General features: G+C 37.4%; 8 protein-coding genes across 10 annotated transcripts; 2 read left to right on the top strand and 6 right to left on the bottom strand.

The window, feature by feature from the left end:
• Positions 1-1,148: 1,148 nt before the first annotated feature.
• LOC106379881 (U3 small nucleolar ribonucleoprotein protein IMP4) lies at positions 1,149-2,968 on the top strand. Of its 2 annotated transcripts, XM_048775424.1 has the most exons (9): positions 1,149-1,363; positions 1,451-1,549; positions 1,628-1,805; positions 1,903-1,985; positions 2,093-2,175; positions 2,263-2,376; positions 2,458-2,512; positions 2,604-2,687; positions 2,767-2,964. In XM_048775424.1, the coding sequence occupies exons 1-9, from the start codon at positions 1,274-1,276 to the stop codon at positions 2,821-2,823; spliced, it is 843 nt and encodes a 280-aa protein (XP_048631381.1). In that variant the 5' UTR covers positions 1,149-1,273; the 3' UTR covers positions 2,824-2,964. The 2 variants fall into 2 exon arrangements, with proteins under 2 accessions (XP_048631381.1, XP_048631382.1); XM_048775425.1 differs by lacking the exon at positions 1,451-1,549 and having other exon boundaries at positions 1,172-1,363; positions 2,767-2,968.
• Positions 2,969-3,410: 442 nt separating this feature from the next.
• Positions 3,411-5,249, top strand: LOC125606367 (serine/threonine-protein phosphatase PP1 isozyme 9-like). Of its 2 annotated transcripts, XM_048775423.1 has the most exons (4): positions 3,454-4,046; positions 4,122-4,681; positions 4,750-4,929; positions 5,011-5,249. In XM_048775423.1, exons 1-4 carry the CDS (start codon positions 3,854-3,856, stop codon positions 5,032-5,034), a joined length of 957 nt encoding a protein of 318 aa, XP_048631380.1. In that variant the 5' UTR covers positions 3,454-3,853; the 3' UTR covers positions 5,035-5,249. The 2 variants fall into 2 exon arrangements, with proteins under 2 accessions (XP_048631379.1, XP_048631380.1); XM_048775422.1 differs by having other exon boundaries at positions 3,411-4,046; positions 4,750-5,032.
• A 161-nt stretch (positions 5,250-5,410) lies between these two features.
• Positions 5,411-7,630, bottom strand: LOC125606368. Its single transcript, XM_048775426.1, has 4 exons — positions 6,406-7,630; positions 5,948-6,219; positions 5,588-5,874; positions 5,411-5,492 (listed from the first exon to the last, which is right to left on the bottom strand). Exons 1-4 carry the CDS (start codon positions 6,470-6,472, stop codon positions 5,411-5,413), a joined length of 708 nt encoding a protein of 235 aa, XP_048631383.1. The 5' UTR covers positions 6,473-7,630.
• An 851-nt stretch (positions 7,631-8,481) lies between these two features.
• Positions 8,482-9,883, bottom strand: LOC125606366. The gene is made up of 4 exons (XM_048775421.1): positions 9,776-9,883; positions 9,266-9,648; positions 8,883-9,178; positions 8,482-8,781 (listed from the first exon to the last, which is right to left on the bottom strand). Exons 1-4 carry the CDS (start codon positions 9,849-9,851, stop codon positions 8,712-8,714), a joined length of 825 nt encoding a protein of 274 aa, XP_048631378.1. The 5' UTR covers positions 9,852-9,883; the 3' UTR covers positions 8,482-8,711.
• A 908-nt stretch (positions 9,884-10,791) lies between these two features.
• On the bottom strand, positions 10,792-12,218 carry LOC106378740. The gene is made up of 4 exons (XM_022711093.2): positions 11,984-12,218; positions 11,519-11,814; positions 11,134-11,429; positions 10,792-11,044 (listed from the first exon to the last, which is right to left on the bottom strand). The coding sequence occupies exons 1-4, from the start codon at positions 12,072-12,074 to the stop codon at positions 10,939-10,941; spliced, it is 789 nt and encodes a 262-aa protein (XP_022566814.2). The 5' UTR covers positions 12,075-12,218; the 3' UTR covers positions 10,792-10,938.
• A 438-nt stretch (positions 12,219-12,656) lies between these two features.
• On the bottom strand, positions 12,657-13,157 carry LOC125606364 (B3 domain-containing protein At2g33720-like). Its single transcript, XM_048775417.1, has one exon. The coding sequence runs from the start codon at positions 13,155-13,157 to the stop codon at positions 12,657-12,659; it is 501 nt and encodes a 166-aa protein (XP_048631374.1).
• Positions 13,158-13,600: 443 nt separating this feature from the next.
• On the bottom strand, positions 13,601-14,275 carry LOC106382210 (60S ribosomal protein L22-2-like; the record flags this gene model as incomplete). The annotated part of the gene is given in 2 exon segments (XM_013822191.3): positions 13,601-13,897; positions 13,998-14,275. Coding segments are annotated over 2 exon segments (375 nt in total). The 3' UTR covers positions 13,601-13,752.
• A 599-nt stretch (positions 14,276-14,874) lies between these two features.
• On the bottom strand, positions 14,875-17,017 carry LOC125606365 (E3 ubiquitin-protein ligase IPI1-like). Its single transcript, XM_048775420.1, has 5 exons — positions 16,769-17,017; positions 16,594-16,649; positions 16,486-16,511; positions 15,988-16,390; positions 14,875-15,718 (listed from the first exon to the last, which is right to left on the bottom strand). Exons 1-5 carry the CDS (start codon positions 17,000-17,002, stop codon positions 15,310-15,312), a joined length of 1,128 nt encoding a protein of 375 aa, XP_048631377.1. The 5' UTR covers positions 17,003-17,017; the 3' UTR covers positions 14,875-15,309.
• Positions 17,018-17,356: the final 339 nt, after the last annotated feature.

Raw genomic sequence — 17,356 nt, 5'->3', positions numbered from 1 at the left:
TTATGAGTCATCAGAGATATTTCAATTTGAGAGGGAATTATGTTGCTCCAGATATAAGATTAGTTTCCCTTTCCCCAGATCTTATGTATAATTGAATACAAATCAGAGTAGTGAACTATTTTCATAGAAAGAAAATATAAATAAAGGTTTGTTTCAAAAAATAAAAAATAAATAAAGGATCTCTTGTGGAAGCTCCTTTGGTCTAGTGGTTTGACCAAGGATTCATTGATGCTTTCACAGTAGGAGGTCTGTGTTTCGATTCCCGGAAAAAGCAGAATTATGCAAATTAAAGGAGGAACCGCTTATAAGAGATTTGCAGCATGGCGCAAGAAGTACCGTCAAGGGTGGTTCCGATAGGACAGCTCAGGTGATGCAGTCAGACGTGAATCTTCATAATGCAGGTAGAATTGTCGACTGTAGAATCGTCTGTAATATTTCTCTAAATTTGTAATAGCATAATATATCCAGCGTTAAAAAAATAAAATAAAGGATCTCTATTCTGAACTTTCTCCCTATATGCATAGCCAATTTCAGTTCATGAGTGGAAAAATATCAGAAGTGTTATGTTATGTCACTTAGATATCTATAATATAGCATCCCTGAAATGTTGGGGGCCATAAACATTTTTGTTGCAAATACATTTGTATACCCTTGTATAGAAATCAGGTGGAGAATTGCGATCAAAGTGTGTGTGTGTGAGGTAAATCGTAGTACCAGCCTTCTCCCAAGTATATAGTTACCTAAAAAGATACTAAATCAAAAACATTCTAATTTTTTGTTACGTTTACTGATTTGAAAATATAGAGAATGCAATCTCCTAAAATTCCCATGAAATAGAGATTTTATAGTAGCATTTAGTTCGAACTGATAATTCACAAGTTCATACACAACTTATGAACTGGTTAAATAGTACTTGTTGGCAATGTTGCAGCTTCCTCAACCCATGAAATGGCTAGAGCCACGTAGTTTTGTATCTTTTTTTCCATTTTAATTTGATATATAAAAAAGAAGAAAAATTGATATATAAAGAAAAAGCCGTTCTGATATATATATATATATATATATAAATAAAAAAACATACACATATTTAAAATTTATTTATAAAACCCACACAACAAAAAAAAAAAAAAACGAGAAAAAAAAACAAAAAAAAACAAAACCCCGTTAATAAGTTAAGATAAATGATAGAGGGTTGTGAGGCGAGAGAAAACCCTAAAGAGAAACTGAGGCAGCCGCAGAGAGAAAGAGAGAAGGAGAGAGAAAGAGAGAGAGAATGGAGGAGATGATGAAAACGACCAAGGCAGGGGAGGAGTTGGTGCAGGCGAAGATGCGCCGTGAGATTACGAAGCTCGATGATGAGGAGGTTAGGTTTTTATTTTTATTTTTATAGGTTAAATGCTTGCATGAATGATTTAATTAATTTATTTATGTTTGGAATTAATCTTAGTAGCTTTGGGCAGAATTTGAACCGTTGGAAATTGATAGGATCGAGAGTGGTGAAATCAAACCCAAGACCTTGATCACTAATTGTGGTTGGTTCCACTCTCCAGTAAGAGAAAGTTTTATAAGTATATACATATCATGTTTATTATGGAACATTTGTTAATAAAAAAAATGAATTTTTCAGCAATTTCGTGAGAGGGGACCTTTAATTGTCAAGGAGATGCTCTCAGTGTTCCCTAATTCTACTTACATTAAATGGAAGAGAAGGTGGATCCCCAACTCGCTAAAAGACCTGATAAGAATAGCAAAAGAGAGAGAGTGTACATCTCTCGTTCTAGTTGATACAAACCATTTGGGACATGGTCCGTGCATGTGTTTATTATGTTCTTGATGTTTTCTATCTCTACTATATATTTATATACGACTTTTAAGCCTCTTCTGTCTTATAACTTTTTGCAGATGAAATATGTATTGTAAGCTTGTTGAATGGTGCTGCCGCTTATTTCAGGATTTTTAATCTCATCCCACGTGAGGATATACCGGTACTATACAGCTAGCTAGCTAGCCTTTTTTTTTTTTGTAATTGCTCAAATCTCCCTTCATTAATTAGCTCTATCTAATACACTGGTCAAAATATCGTGTCTTGCAGGATCAAGCAACCCCCCCGACACGCCTCGATCCTTATGTTCGTATGGCACGTTTTGCTTCTCAGGCCGGTCTTGGCCTTAGCAGGTTAAATTCATACCCGCTACATGCCTTAGTTTACACAAAACTTTGTCTCTTACCTTTTGAAATTTACTATTTATTTTTCATTTTCAGATTGATACAATCACTCTTCCCCAAGGCCACTCATTCCAGAACCAACAAACCCTGTCAAAAGAACCGTGCATTTTTCCAGTACCAGGATGGTTTTGTTTTTTACCGACATCATTGGTTACCCACCCTTTTCTTTTTCTTCAAAATTGTTTTTTTGATTTTTTTTTTAATCACTTATATATAGTTCGTGTTCATCAGGCTCCACTCTGAGAAAGCAGCCCTTTCAGAAGAAAGGCCAAAGCACACCAGGAAGGTTTGCTACTTTGTTGAGCCTTTTTCTCTTTGTGTTGGACGAGGAGATGTATTTATCTTTTTTTCTTTTCCTTTTTTATTTTATTTTGTAGGAAGTTGGACCTCGTTTCCAACTGTTGTTTAAAGGTGTGAAGAAGGTATCACTTGACACGGGGAGTTTAAAACTTATCTGCATGGTAATTATCACACTCCAATCAATTTCTGCTTCATTTTTCTTGACTTATATAAACCATTTAACTCTTTCTTGAATCGCAGCCTCCTGCCTCTCATTATGACTACCCAGAACGTCAGCTTATGATGCCGCCTCTTTAATATGCTCTCATGTTTTTTTCTTTTCTGTACAACAAAAACAAAACTTATGGTTATTTACGTTTGCTGTAGTATTCTGACATGGTCTTTTGCCTTGGGATATTTTTATACTAATAGATTATTTAAAATTATTAATTTTCAACGTACGCATATATAAAATAGACGTGGTGTCAAGGTTTCGTTCCAAAGTTAATGTAGCCCAGATTAATGTATTCGAAAATCTTCAACAATCAATTGCAAACCCCAACAAAGTACGAGTATATCAAATAAACGTTTAATTATAGCAAAAGACGAACCGGCTTTGGTTTGCGCAATTGAAAAGGAACAGAGGCATAGCTATCGTTACATGTTCTCCCATTTATTCTATATGGCTAGATCTTCCCACACATTCTTGCCTTAGAAGGTTTCTCACTAATCACTTTTTTTTTTTGAGATTTGACAACTTCACTTTCTAATATTTTTTTAGTTTATGGGACGAAAGAAAATCATTGGCAGCACTTGTTTCATTTATACATCACATTTTTTCTCCGTAAGTTAATTGGATCCAATGATCCGGTAATCGAAATGACTACCTAATGATGTCCATTATAGACGAAATTAATAGTTTTTTTTTTCATATTGTTAAATCTTAATTAGCTTATGATTACCATATGTAACCTTGTTATGTTTTACATCCGATTTTCTTCATTTCCCTGTCTGAAATGTAATCAAATATGAAATAGCCATTGAAAACGAGAGCTGCGTTGAAATCTAATATAGTATATATATAGAGAGAAGAGAGCTATCTGCACCATCTGTTTTTATTATTCTCAAATTTATTCTAATCATTACCCATTTGATCCATCTCCATCCTCTGATTTTTAAGACATTAAGATTTCTTTCTGATCTTTTTCTTTCTCTCTACCTCTGTTTCCCACATTTTCTCAAGAATATCCAAACGTAGAAAAAAAAAGAAGCTTGTGTTGGTTGATTTGGCGCGAACCCTTTTGTGTTGGTTGTGGATTCTGGTAAAAAAAAGTTTGGGAACAGAACAATGACGACGACAATGGAAGCGGTGATGGAGATAAGTATGGTGGACGATATCATAAGAAGATTACTAGAAGGCAAAGGAGGCAAACAAGTCCAGCTCTCAGAGATCGAGATCCGTCAACTCTGCGTTAACGCCCGACAAATCTTCCTCAATCAGCCCAATCTCCTTGACCTCCATGCCCCCATTCGCATATGCGGTACTTTCTTATTCTTGTTTATTATATGTTATTACAAACTATGAGAAATATTACCAAGACGACAATAATGATCAGGTGATATCCATGGACAATACCAAGACCTCCTACGTCTCTTCGAATACGGAGGCTACCCTCCTTCAGCGCACTACCTCTTCCTAGGAGACTATGTCGACCGAGGCAAGCAAAGCCTCGAAACGATCTGCCTCCTTTTGGCTTACAAGATCCGCTACCCGTCCAAGATCTTTCTCCTGAGAGGCAACCACGAAGACGCCAAGATCAACAGGATCTACGGCTTCTACGACGAATGCAAAAGGAGATTCAACGTCAGGCTATGGAAGATATTCACGGACTGCTTCAACTGTTTGCCTGTATCTGCTCTCATCGACGACAAGATCTTGTGCATGCACGGCGGGCTGTCGCCGGATTTGGAGAATTTGGAGCAGATTAGGGAGATTCAGAGGCCTACTGAGATTCCGGACAACGGTCTTTTATGTGACTTGCTTTGGTCTGATCCTGATCAGAAGAGTGAAGGTTGGTCTGATAGCGATAGAGGTATTTCATGCACGTTTGGAGCTGATGTTGTTGCTGAGTTCTTGGATAAGAATGATCTTGACCTCATTTGCCGTGGCCATCAAGTAAAAAATGACTTCCCCTAGACATTATTTGAGATTATCTTTTGTGATTTACTTTGGTCTGTTTGTAGGTAGTGGAAGATGGGTATGAGTTTTTTGCTAAAAGGAGATTAGTGACTATCTTCTCTGCTCCAAACTATGGTGGAGAGTTTGACAATGCAGGTGCATTATTGAGCGTGGACCAATCTCTTGTTTGCTCTTTTGAGATTCTGAAACCTGCCCCATCTTCAAGCGGTATTCCTCTCAAGAAGGTTTGTTTTAAAACACAAAACACAATTGGTTTAGCTTTGTTCTTTTCTCAACATAATAACACATGACTTATGTTTTATCAGGTACCTAAAATGGGCAAGTCTTGAAATGCAATAAAGCTTGCTCCCTTAAGCTAGGCTCTGTGCATATCTTCAAGATGTAGGTTAAACTGCAATGGAGAAGAGAACCTCAAAGACTACTTTATTTTAGTCATTAAAAAAGAATCATCTGTAAAAAACAAAACCACATTTTTAAACTTTCTATATTTAAATTGCCTTTCATGGTTTTGTCTCTTACTATATTGAGTAAAAACTGTTTGGTTTACAATGTGTTTGAGTCCCCAAAACTCCCTATGAGTTATAGCAGTGAACTATTGAATCCATATGAATGTACAAAGCCTATTTCAAAAAGTTTGAATGCTTATTAGGGATAAGTATCCCACTTATCCCTAATAATGCTATATGATAAGGAACTCAAAAAGAGTTAGAATCTTCTTCTATTCCTATTCCTATTCCTATTCCTTCTTCTCAATCTTCTCTCATCCCTCTCCTGCTGGTAAACCAACCTGAGTTATCAAATTCCAAAGCAAGATTCAAAAAAGGGAAATAAATGTTAAGAGATTGAAACAGAAACAAGAGAGGGAGAGAGAGAGAGGCAAACATGTTCACGAGCGTTATTGTTAGTGCAAGAACTGATGCACTCCAACACATCTGCAGATTAATCATCACCACCTTGTTCTTAACATCTTGAAGCCGCACAGTCTTTTTAAATGACTCCACCACTGTCACCAAAACTCTCTTGCTTCCGTAACAAGGCACTTCTACAGAATCATCACCTGCTTGAACAGAGAACCCCACTGCTTCACAGAATGATGTGCCGTTAGTCTCCAACTTTGAAGCTTTCTCACAGATGTAGGTACCATTTCTTGCTCCACACGGTACTATAACCTAACGCATAAAACAAGAACTCTCTCAAACTTGTGAGTTTTATACCTCTCAAAACACACAACCGTTCTTTTACCTGATTAGTGGAATCACTAGTACTAAAGTAAGCATCAGAGCAAGCCTTAAAGACACTGTCACAGAACGAGGCACAAATGCGAAGAGGACCCCCAACATCTGGATGACAGATTGAACATTCCAAAAGCTCAAACAAGTACAAGCAATCTTTAGAAGCTTCTCCGTGAGTAGCTAGGTTCTGGAGAGCTAACGAAGAAGAGCAACAAGTGTTGCCATGGAACGCATTACAAAGGTTTAGATGTAGTGCGTTCTCACTTGAGTTAACTGCTTCACCTGAATAACAACAACACGCATGAAACAGAGAGAACAGAGCATCTTACTTATGAAACACGACGAATCAAGATGATATAAAAAGAACTCAAAATAACGTAACTATGGTAGACTCGAGGTGATCTCTGCATTGATAACGAATCAAGATGCAAGAACATGTGAAAGAGACTCAGAGATTTTGATATGCACCAGAGGAAGACGGGATCAAGAGAGGGAGCAACAGGATCGGAGTAAGAAGCTGCAGAAACATCATCATCCTCTTCGTAGTTACGTATCTCGAAAGCGTAAAGATGCTAATAACAGATTCTCCCTCTCTCTATCTTCTCGTGTACTTTATATAGTAGGCAACACTTTCGGTTTAGCGTTCAATTCCGGTTCGCAATCTTGAGTTTTATTAATGTTTTAATATTGTTCGGTTTATAGAAAACCACTCCGGTTCATGGAGATTTCATAAACGAACTTGTCGTGTAACTGAATGTAAAACAAACTTTTAGAAAGGTCGAGATGTAAAACAAAAGAAGCTAAAAAATAAACTCCATAGAAGACACTGCAAGTCTGCAATAATTGTAGAAGCCGGCAAACCGGACTGGCAAAAACGATAAAATAAAAGCGATGTTAAGGAAATTAAACGAATATAAAAAACGAATACAAGAACGATAAGAAATCATATTCGCTAAGAGACATGGAGTCGAGATATGATCTCTTTCCTTAACTCAAAATATTCGCTCCGTTAGTAAGACGGGACTGTACGAATATAGAGTTCCAGGATACAACCATGGCAGACGAATCACGCCTCACTCGTGATCGCCCTATCGAACTATAAACTCTACGAAACACTCTCGCAATATAGACTTACGCAGAGGGATTTTTGCTGTTGGATTTTGATTTCGAAAAAATTTAGAAATGAAGGAAGAGGAGAGACGATATTTAAAGAGCCGGAGAAGACCCACTTTCCGCAACAGCTGCTGCACGTGGGCGAGAATCTCGCGGAGATCGAGGGAAGTTGAGTTCCGAAACTTCTTCCTCAAGACTCTCTCTTATCTCGTTCTGATCCATTTCGAACAGATAAACTTCGTCTTACACAAATGTCATGCTGTTTTTTAGAAATAAAATGGCAAAGCGTTGAGCTTAACTTGGTCCAAAAAGAATAATTCTTATGGCCCGACACCCACGCCCACGCCGAGCCGGCCGGACGGCGGCGGCGGCGCGCGCGTGGGGGGCGAGCCTATCCTCTCATGTGCGCCATTTGAACAAGAGTTAGAGTGAGTACATATATATACTCCTCATCTCTTCCAGTTCTCCCCGATGTGGGACTTTCTCTACTTCCTTCATTAATCATCATGCCTCAAAGGCTTATTAGATGATTGGCCCAATGGCCCATTTCGTTTTCACACATAACCAATAGAATATTGGTCCAACAATAATGTGCATAGTAATATTTTGTTAACAAACGTGAATTAAACTCTATAAACAAAAAAAAAGAAATTCGATTGAGTCAAATATATACATTTTAAGGTTTGTATGTTAATTATATGAATGAAGATTTTATAATCTCTTAGATTCGTTTTATAAAGCTTCAAAAGACTCATCATGTTATTAGAATAACATAATAACGTGATGTTAATGAATCAATTGAAATAAATAAATACAAGATTAAAGTCTACTCACTTGTAGCAGAAGAAACCATGAATGTTACATCTCCTCCAACTTTACCGGGAAAAGAGATCGATAAGGTCATAAGGCGTCGTGTTGTTAGAGATGAAGGAGGAGTGCTTTGTGTGTTTACCATCTTCCTTTGATACTCTCTAGAATTACACCATGATAGAAGTGAATAATATGTTCAGATTTATTGTTAGATTCAGGTTTATCACGGGTTTCCAACTCAAAACCAATTGGCAATTAGTGGATTGACTCTAACACTTTATATATTACTTAATGTCCCACTGATTTTCCAATGCCCTTAATTTTTATAATACAAAACTAACCAAGTTCCTAATCTGTCTATAGAGAACAGATTATTTTCCCAGTTTATGTAGGAAACGAAGGACTCTTATTATTATAATAGTACACAGTTGGTTTAGCTTTTTATTTATTTATTTATTTTTCTGGGTCAAAACACAGTTGGTTTAGCTAAGAATAACTTAACACATGGCTTTCCTATTGTTTTATGTTTTGTCAGGTACTTAGAATGGGAAAGTCTTGAGATGTAGGAAGAGAACCTCAAAGGCTGCTTTACTTATAGTAATCAAAGAAAAATCATCTGTAAAAAACAAAACAATTTTTAAACTTTTTATATTTAATTGCCTTTCATGGTTTACAATGTGTTGAGTCCCCAAACCTTCCTATGAGTTATAGCAGTGAGATAATTGATTCCATATGAATGTTATATGATAAGAAAACTCAAAAAGAAAACTCCCTATGAGATATTGATTCCAAAATTCCCTATTTAAAAGTCTGAATGCTATATGAATGATAAGAAAACTAAAAAAATAGAGTTAAAATCTTCTCCTAATCCTGTTCCTTCTTCTCAATCTTCTCGCATCCCTCACCAGCTGATAAAAAAACCTGAGTTATCAAATTCCAAAGCAAGATTCATATATCAATTGGTTAGAAGGGAAATAATGTTGATATTTAGACAGAAACTAGAGAGAGTAAGAGATGCAAACCTGTAAATCATGGTTGATTCTAGAACAACAACTGCTATTTTCAAACACGTCTGTAGATCCAGTATCAGCAGCTCGTAGTTACGATCTTGAAGCCGCACAGTCTTCATGAGTGACTCCACCACAGGCACCACTGTCTCCAAAACTCTTTTGCTTCCGTAACAAGGCTCTTCTACAGAATCACCAGCTGGTTGAACAACAGTGAAACCCACTGCTTCACAGAACGCTGTGCCGTTAGTCTCCAACTTAGAAGCTTTCTCGCAGATGGTATCATTGCTTGCTACACACGGTACTATAACCTAACACATTTAACAAGAACCAAACACACTCTCTCAAACAAAACTTGTGAGTTTTAAACTTCTCAAAACACACAACCATTATTTTACCTGATTAGTGGAATCACTAGTATTAAAGTAAGCATCAGAGCAAGCTTCAAAGACAGTATCACAGAAGGAGGCACAAACGCGAAGAGGACCTGATTGAACTCCAACGTCAGGGTGACAGATTGAACATTCCAAAAGCTCAAACCAAAACAAGCAGTCTTTAGAAGCTTCTCCGTGAGTAGCTAGGTTCTGGAGAGCTAATGAAGATGAGAGCATCCGCGAAGCAGAGCAACAAGTCTTCTCGTGGAACATACCACACATGTTTAGATCCCTAAACTCAAGATCAGCAGACTCGGGAAGCTTTCCTTCTAGCTCGTACGGCTGATGAGATCGTCCTCCTTTAGAAACGCATACTCCAACGTTCTCACTCGAGTTAACCGCTTCACCTGAACAACAAACAACAAGACGCATGAAACAGAGAGAACATAGCATCTTACTTACGAATCAAGATTGATCTAAAAGGAACTCAAAAGATTGTAACGAATCAAGAGACTCAGAGATTTTGATACGCACCAGAGGAAGACGAGATCAAGAGAGGAAGCAACAGGATCATCATCATCATCCTCTTCGTGACGTATCCTTGTTCCATGAACGGGGACTTATCTCGAAGCGAAAGATACTCTGATAACAGATTCTCCCTCTTCTCTATTTTCTCTTTGTACTTTATATAGTAGGCAACACTTTCGGTTTAGCGTTCAGTTCCGGTTCGCAATCTTGAGTTTTTTTTAATGTTTTAATATTGTTCGGTTTATAGAAAACCACTCCGGTTCGGTTCATGGAGATTTCATAAACGAACTCGTCGTGAATCTGATTCAATTGAGAACCCTTTTTTTTCGGATAAAATGTAAATTATACTTGAAAAGATACACGCTCTAAGAAAATTATTTCAATAGATATATTGTTTTAGAGTATGCACGCTTATTAAGAATTTAATTTAATTTATTTTTTAATTTATTATACATTTTCTAATAACTTTCCACCAATGAAATTTAATCAATTCAAATATTCTCAATTATTGTTTCTCAAAAGTATAAAAAAGTACCTTAACAATACAAAAAATCTATCTTCGTGGAACAAAAAAAAATCTTACTTTCGAGAACGGATGGAGTATATTTTTTTTTATATTTCCAATGCATTTTAATCAACTAATAATAAAAATTTATGAATTTCAAAAACATTAATTGCATGTTTGAAGTCTAGTTTAGAAATATATGAAATATAAAATTAGAAAAAACTATGCATTAATAACTATGTTTAGTATTAATAATCGTAAAAATTCTAAAACATGTTATTCTGAAACAATGGAGTATTATCAAATCATTGAATACATCCGTTATAAAGCAATTGCTTTTATGGCCCAAAAAGAAGAAAAGCCAGTGAGAAGCTTAATATTTTAGCACCAAAAGAGCTCAGCTATATGGGTAAAGCCAATTGAGAACTATTTATAGAGAAGTCGAGATCTAAAAAAAAAAGAAACTAATAATAAACTGGAGGATACTGCAATATGAATGGTAATAACATGATGCTAATGAATGAAATGTAGAGTAAAAAAATAAAACCGTTTTGTTTACAATTTGTTGAGTCCCCCAAAACTCGCTATTGAGTTCTTTCACACAAAATATAGCAGTGGAAATATCTATTTCATACGATTCTAGGCTTATTTACAAGTTTGAATGCTATTCTAATAAAAAAATTGAATTACAAATCCTCCCATTCATGTATCTTATCAATCTTCTCGCATCCCTCTGGATCATAGCTCGCATCTGTTGCTGATAACGCCACCTGATATATCAAAGCAAGATTCACACATCAAACCGGTTTAAACAGAAACTATAGACAATGAGAGAGAGAGAGAGAGAGAGATGCAAAACCTTTTAAAGAGCATTGTTCCTAGTACAATAAGTGTTACGACCCAAGAGAACTGTTGAACCAGTGTCATCTCTCTAACTAGCTTCTTGAGATCTTGAAACCTACCAACATTCTCAGTCTTTATGAGTGACTTCACCGCTGGTCCAAAACTTGATATGCTGCTTCCGTAACAAGCGGAATCATCAGCTGTTTGAACAACAGTGAAACCCACTGCTTCACAAAAGGATGTGCCATTAGTCCCCCACTTGGACACTTTCACGCAGATGATACCATTGCTTGCTCCACACGGTACTATAACCTAACACATAAAACAAGAACCAAATCACTCACTCAAACTTGTGTATTCTCAGAGAGTTGTATCCCTTTCAAACACAACCGTTCTTTTACCTGATTACTAGCACCACTAGTACTAAAGTAGGCATCTGAGCAAGCTTCAAAGACTCTGTCACAGAACGAGGCACAAATGCGAAGAGGTCCAACATCTGAACATTCCAAAAGCTCAAACAAGTACAAGCAATCTTTAGAAGCTTCTCCGTAAGTAGCTAGGTTTTGGAGAGCTGATGAAGCAGAGCAACGAGTCTTGCCATGGAAGGCATTACACATGTTTAGATCACTAGGCTTCGGAAGCTTTCCTTTTTTAGAAATAATACATACTCCGTTCTCACTTGAGTTAACTGCTTCACCTGAATAGCAACAACACGCACGAATCAAGATTGATCTAAAAGAACTAAAAGGTCGAAACTTTATGAGTAGAACAACGCAGAGACTCTGTTTCAGAAGGTGTTCGATGCATCACAACGAATCAAGATGATCCAAAAACATGTGAAAGATACTCAGAGATTCGATACTCACCAGAGGAAGACGAGATGGAGAGATGAAGCAACAGGAGTGAAGTAAGAAGCTGCAGAAACATGATCATCCTCTTCGTTGAGTATCCTCCCATCTTTCTCGAGTGATCTCTACTACGATGAAGAGTAACGATCTCGAAGGAAGCGAAAGAGAAAAGACGAGAGAGTGCAAGAATCACTCGGGTTGGTTTCTTTTTTTACGAACAGACTAATCCCTCTCTTCTCAGCTATATGTAGTAGGTAACACTTTCCCTTTTGGGAAATAAATAGAGCGCGCTACTTGAAACGATATTATGAACCAACGTGGGAATAGTACATTGACCGTTAAATCTCGTGGTTCACAATCTCGAGTTTTATATTGTTCGGTTTATTGAAAACCAATCCGGTTCATAACTAATACAATTGAGATGAACGAAAAAGAAACTCCTTAGAAGACACTGCAATATGAATGGTATAACATGATGTTACTGATTGAATGAACAACTGAATTAACTAAATATATATATATATATATATATTTTAGCAAACTATATATATATATATAAAAGATTTTAGTCAATTTAATTATTTATCACAACTGGGTTTAAATTAGAAACTAATTAAAAACGTGAATTTAACACAAAACCACACATATCTATAATATTTTAAATCTTAAAATAAAAAAGAAATCCTTAGAATCAATGGTCATAATGACGCCTAATCACACGAAAGTGGAGCCTTGACGCATAAGTATTCCAAAAGAGCCCAATTAAATTGCCAGCTTTGAGGTTTCTTCTTATAACAAATTGCTCATTCCAATTGCTAATGAACACATAGCTTCCACTTGAATGCCACTTTTTCAAAGTCAGCTGATGCAAAGATCCAGTATCACTGTCGTACACACTGATCCTCAACCCTTGATGATTATTTACATCTTCGATCATTGTGCGTTCTTCATCCGTGAGGTAATATAGAATGTGCGCAGCCACGTGATCCTTAGGTAGCATAAGGCGTGTTTGGCTGTTTCTCACGTCGCTCACTGTGAGATGTTTCTTGATTTCCCATATATCAGGGTTTATGGAGAGGGTTAACTCGGTACCTGGAGCCTTTATGTCCCTTAAGTGCGCGAGACTAATTACTCCTTCGTTTCTTGTAGCAGAAGAAACCATGCTTGCTCCACCAACTTGTGTGTTCGCCATCTTACTTTTGATACTCAGCGAGAATTAAACCAATGATAAAAGATTGAATATTATTTACATGCTTATATATACACAAGTCTCCCGCCTCCTAATCTGTCTAGAGAGAGAGCAAAAAATTTCTCAGTTTATGTAGGAAAATGATTTTTTAATATAAAAATATAATTCAAATTCTTATTTTAAGCAGGAAAAGGATTTTATGGGCCCTATTCTTTTCCTGATGGAAATAGAAATTGATACTCACAATAAATATCTTAACGAATAAGCCGATTCCCTGTTATGAGTGTTGGGCTAATGAGCCGGTACGTTATGGGCCTCTAATCCATAAATTAAGAAAATAACGTAACTCTAATTTTGGGATTGTAACATTAAAACATTGCTCGAAAACGTTTAATAAACCACTATCCAGTTAATCAATCTGAATAATTATTTAATCCGCATTAAAAGATTCAGGAATCATACGATATTTTTTCTCAAATAATTGTCTGAAAACAAGAGTTTAACCAAAACTAGATAAGATCTGTGAAAAAAGAAATATAAAATGTATTGAGCAACAACGAACGAGCAGAAAACAATACAAGAAAAGTATAAAGATCTTCTAGTCTTCTTCCTCACCCTCGTTCTCAGCGATGTTGAAGTACCTCAACTCGTAGAGGTTACGGTCCTTGTTGGCTGCAATCACTCTGAGCCAATCCCTCACGTTGTGCTTCTTCAAATACTTCTTCGTCAAGTACTTGAGATACCTATTATAAATAAACATTCAGTTTCTATCATCTCAAGACCAAATCTAGAAGAGAGTGGTTCCAAATAGAACAAGTGTTAGTTGAGTAGTGTTGTTGTTACCTCTTGGAGAACTGACCATCAGAAGTGACGGTGATCTTGTTCTTCTCGCGCGTGATGGTGACAGAGTCACCAAGTGCACCGGCTTTGCCACCGACTTTGATCCTCTCCTGAAGGAACTTCTCGAGGGAAGCAATCTCCATGATCTTGTCATCGACAGGCTTGGAGCAGTCGATGGAGAAGGACACTCCCTTCTTCTTTCCCTTGGCAACTGCTGCACTTCCACGACTCATCTTTCAATCCTCTTCTCTCTCTCTACAATCACAGAAAACAACAGAGCATAGAGTGCTTATCAACATTAGTGTGCTTATCACCAGCAGAGCATAGTGTGCTTATCAATAACTACTCAGATGCGAGTTTCTAATCTAAACAAGACCTCGAAGCCAAAGTGAAAATGTGAATCCGTGAATCGAAACTTAGATAATTCTCTTGAATCTATTATCAGACATTAAAGAGGAGTAACAGGCGTACCTTTAACAAAGCCTAGAAGGTGGAACTTGTCTGAAGATGACGAGCGGCGTCTTTTAGCTGAGGAGACAGAACCAAATGTTTCTAGGGCTTTTGTGCATTTAAAGTGGTCTTGTTGCCCTAATTTATATTTTCTTTAAATTACAGAATCTCCCCAAATGTTTCTAAATTATCAACTTTACCCAAAACTTTCGCACTGACATTAAATGTCCAACGAGAGAACCCATTTCATGTAATCACCGGCAAAATGCAAACATTGTTTATTGTCCGCACGTTTCTCTTATAAATCTGTATCTAGTATGCATTTTAACACACAACAGTCCCTCTGTATACACTCATGAACATATTCAATGCAGCTCATAATATTCTTTTTTTTAGTGTTAGTATTTGGCCTAGAAAACAATCATCACCATTGAAATAATTGGAACATGCTAAAGAAAAAGGAGTCAGTACTTAAACATATCAAGAAGAAGAAACCAAATGTTCCATAAGGGTATTTATCACTTTGGATTACCCATTGTAGCCCACATTAGAAAAAATAATAACAAAATATCCATCCAACCACCATTTTGCTACCCTGATCCAAACCAGACCTAAACCGGCTCGAACCAGACGGCCACCACCAACTGGGAAAGCAGTCTCTCTCTCCAAACCATTACATACCACATCCATTTTGTGTTTTTAGATATTATCATCAACACATCACATAACTTGAGAGCATGCAGTTTTTTTTCCAGGTTTTCTCAAATATCAAATTCCCAATTGTTTAATTATGGTTTTGTTTTGGTCCCAATGTTCATGAGAATTGTCAGACCGGTGAGATTCTCACCAGGCACTGACTCAACTCTTATGATGATCCTCCGGCGCCATGCCTCTGATGGAGGCTTCCTGATCCTTCATTGAAGGTCCAAAGTGATGGTGGTTCTCTATCCATCTGGTTAACCGGGTAAGCCGGTTGCAATTGCATATAAGGCTCTCTCTCCCATATGTTAAACCGGATAAACCCGCTCCCGCCTGCCTGATCCGACGAAGATGAAGTCGAACCACCCATCAAGGAAGCTCTACTGGGCCTCCGCCCAGACGAGAACACAGGCCCATGAGAGACTATAGGAGAATCAGGTTGGTGTGACTGTGCAGAAGACTGTTGGTGGTAGGCTTGAAGTGCTTGCATTCTATCTCGAGTCCGAACGTTGCTTCCCGGAAAAGGCGGTGACCTGGGAATCGATGCCACCGAGCTCCCCGCTCTGCCACCAGAACTGCAAATGAATTTAATATTTAAATGATGAGAATTAAAAAACATTATGATATTATCGTTATAACAAAAAAAATTAATTTCTAATTATATTAATATATTTGGTTTACAATTTGTTTTCTATCAAAACCGCATTATTTTTTCTATCAGAACTGCATTTAGTCCGCAAAACGCATTAACCACTGTTCCGCTTATTTTACTAAATCCGCATCCAAGCCATGAGAATAAAGACTTTAATAATTTCATTTTGAAGTCAAGACATAAACTACGTACCTGTGACCATGATATGATGGACGAATGAAATGAGGCGGTCTTGGTCTGATAACATCTGAGCCGTTGGCTCGGGAAGTCCTTGCAGCAGCTGGCGGAGGGGTGGGATGAGTTGGACTTCCCACGTGAGCGCCAGAAGCAGCAGAGAAGTGCTGTGGCGGTGGGGGTGGAGGCGAGTGATAATCCCAGCCGTGAAAGTGCGGATCCACAGGGAAACCATAAGGAGGTGGGACTTCACTGGAACCGGATGTGTTCCAGTGACTAGGGAAACTTGAAGTGTCTGAACCGCCAGAGCTTGAGGAAGACGAATGAACAGGGCCAAAGTAAGTTACATATGGACATGGGTGACCCGCTGTTGGCGCTGCTGGTTCTGTGAAGTAGCCTTGTTGGCCCAATAGCTCTTGATCTGTGCCACGGTGTCAGACAGACTCAAATAGATCAATAAACCAAAAAGCCGGAAACGTGAAAAAACAAGAAATAACCAATCTGGCAATGTCTTACAAGAACTTGGCGAAAATTCTCCATCTCTACAAAGTTTAAGAGAGATTCATCAGCATAAAAGATCCCACTTGCCGAAAATAGCAACAAAACAGAGTTAAAATTACTTACTCGAAAGAAGGAAGACGAGCTGAACTTCCAAATGGGCACCAGTGAACTCCAAAAGCCTGTGCAAAGATACATAAAACACACGCGTTTTTTCGACACAGAACATAACTCAAGCAGTTAAAAAACATAAACAATCCTCCAGCATGGGAAGGCAGAGGAGTGTGACCAGGCTATTTACCAATTCAGAGTAGGTTCCGATGTCATAAATATCCTCTTCATGAACCCATTCCTCAGCACTGAACTCAGGGTTTGAACGGCAACCGTTTGCGTAAAGCCACTGGCCTTTCTCTACTTTCCGACAGTTTGGGCACTGCATCACCCCCATTGTGTTGAAAGCTGAGCCAATACAATCTGAAGGAAAAAAAAAAAAACAATGGAAACAGATGTAACAAGAAACCCATAAAAACCTCATATCAAACCCATAAATAAATACCCAAAATACTTAGAAATCTTAATAAGTATCTATAACATGAATAATTAATTTAATACTGAAATACTGTAAATTTTTAAGTTTTGACAATTACATTCGAAATTTGATTATGAACAAGTTTTCTTCTTAAAATTTCAACAAATTATTTTGTTTTGAAGCTTAAATATACAAACACACAGTTACTCTCCTATCTAGACATCCAAGATTGCCACACAGTGAACATATATTAAGAAGCAAAGACTCATGAAATTTTCGAGTTTAATCATTCCCTCGTAATAAAGAACACATAATGCATGTACTTCTGAAACACTAATAGATACATCAAAACAAGGTGAA

The sequence above is a fragment of the Brassica napus genome, unplaced genomic scaffold (genome assembly GCF_020379485.1).
Source record: "Brassica napus cultivar Da-Ae unplaced genomic scaffold, Da-Ae ScsIHWf_867;HRSCAF=1232, whole genome shotgun sequence".
Lineage (NCBI taxonomy): Eukaryota > Viridiplantae > Streptophyta > Magnoliopsida > Brassicales > Brassicaceae > Brassica > Brassica napus.
Note: the sequence above shows the minus strand (reverse complement) of the source record. Positions and strands in the feature narration are given on the sequence as shown.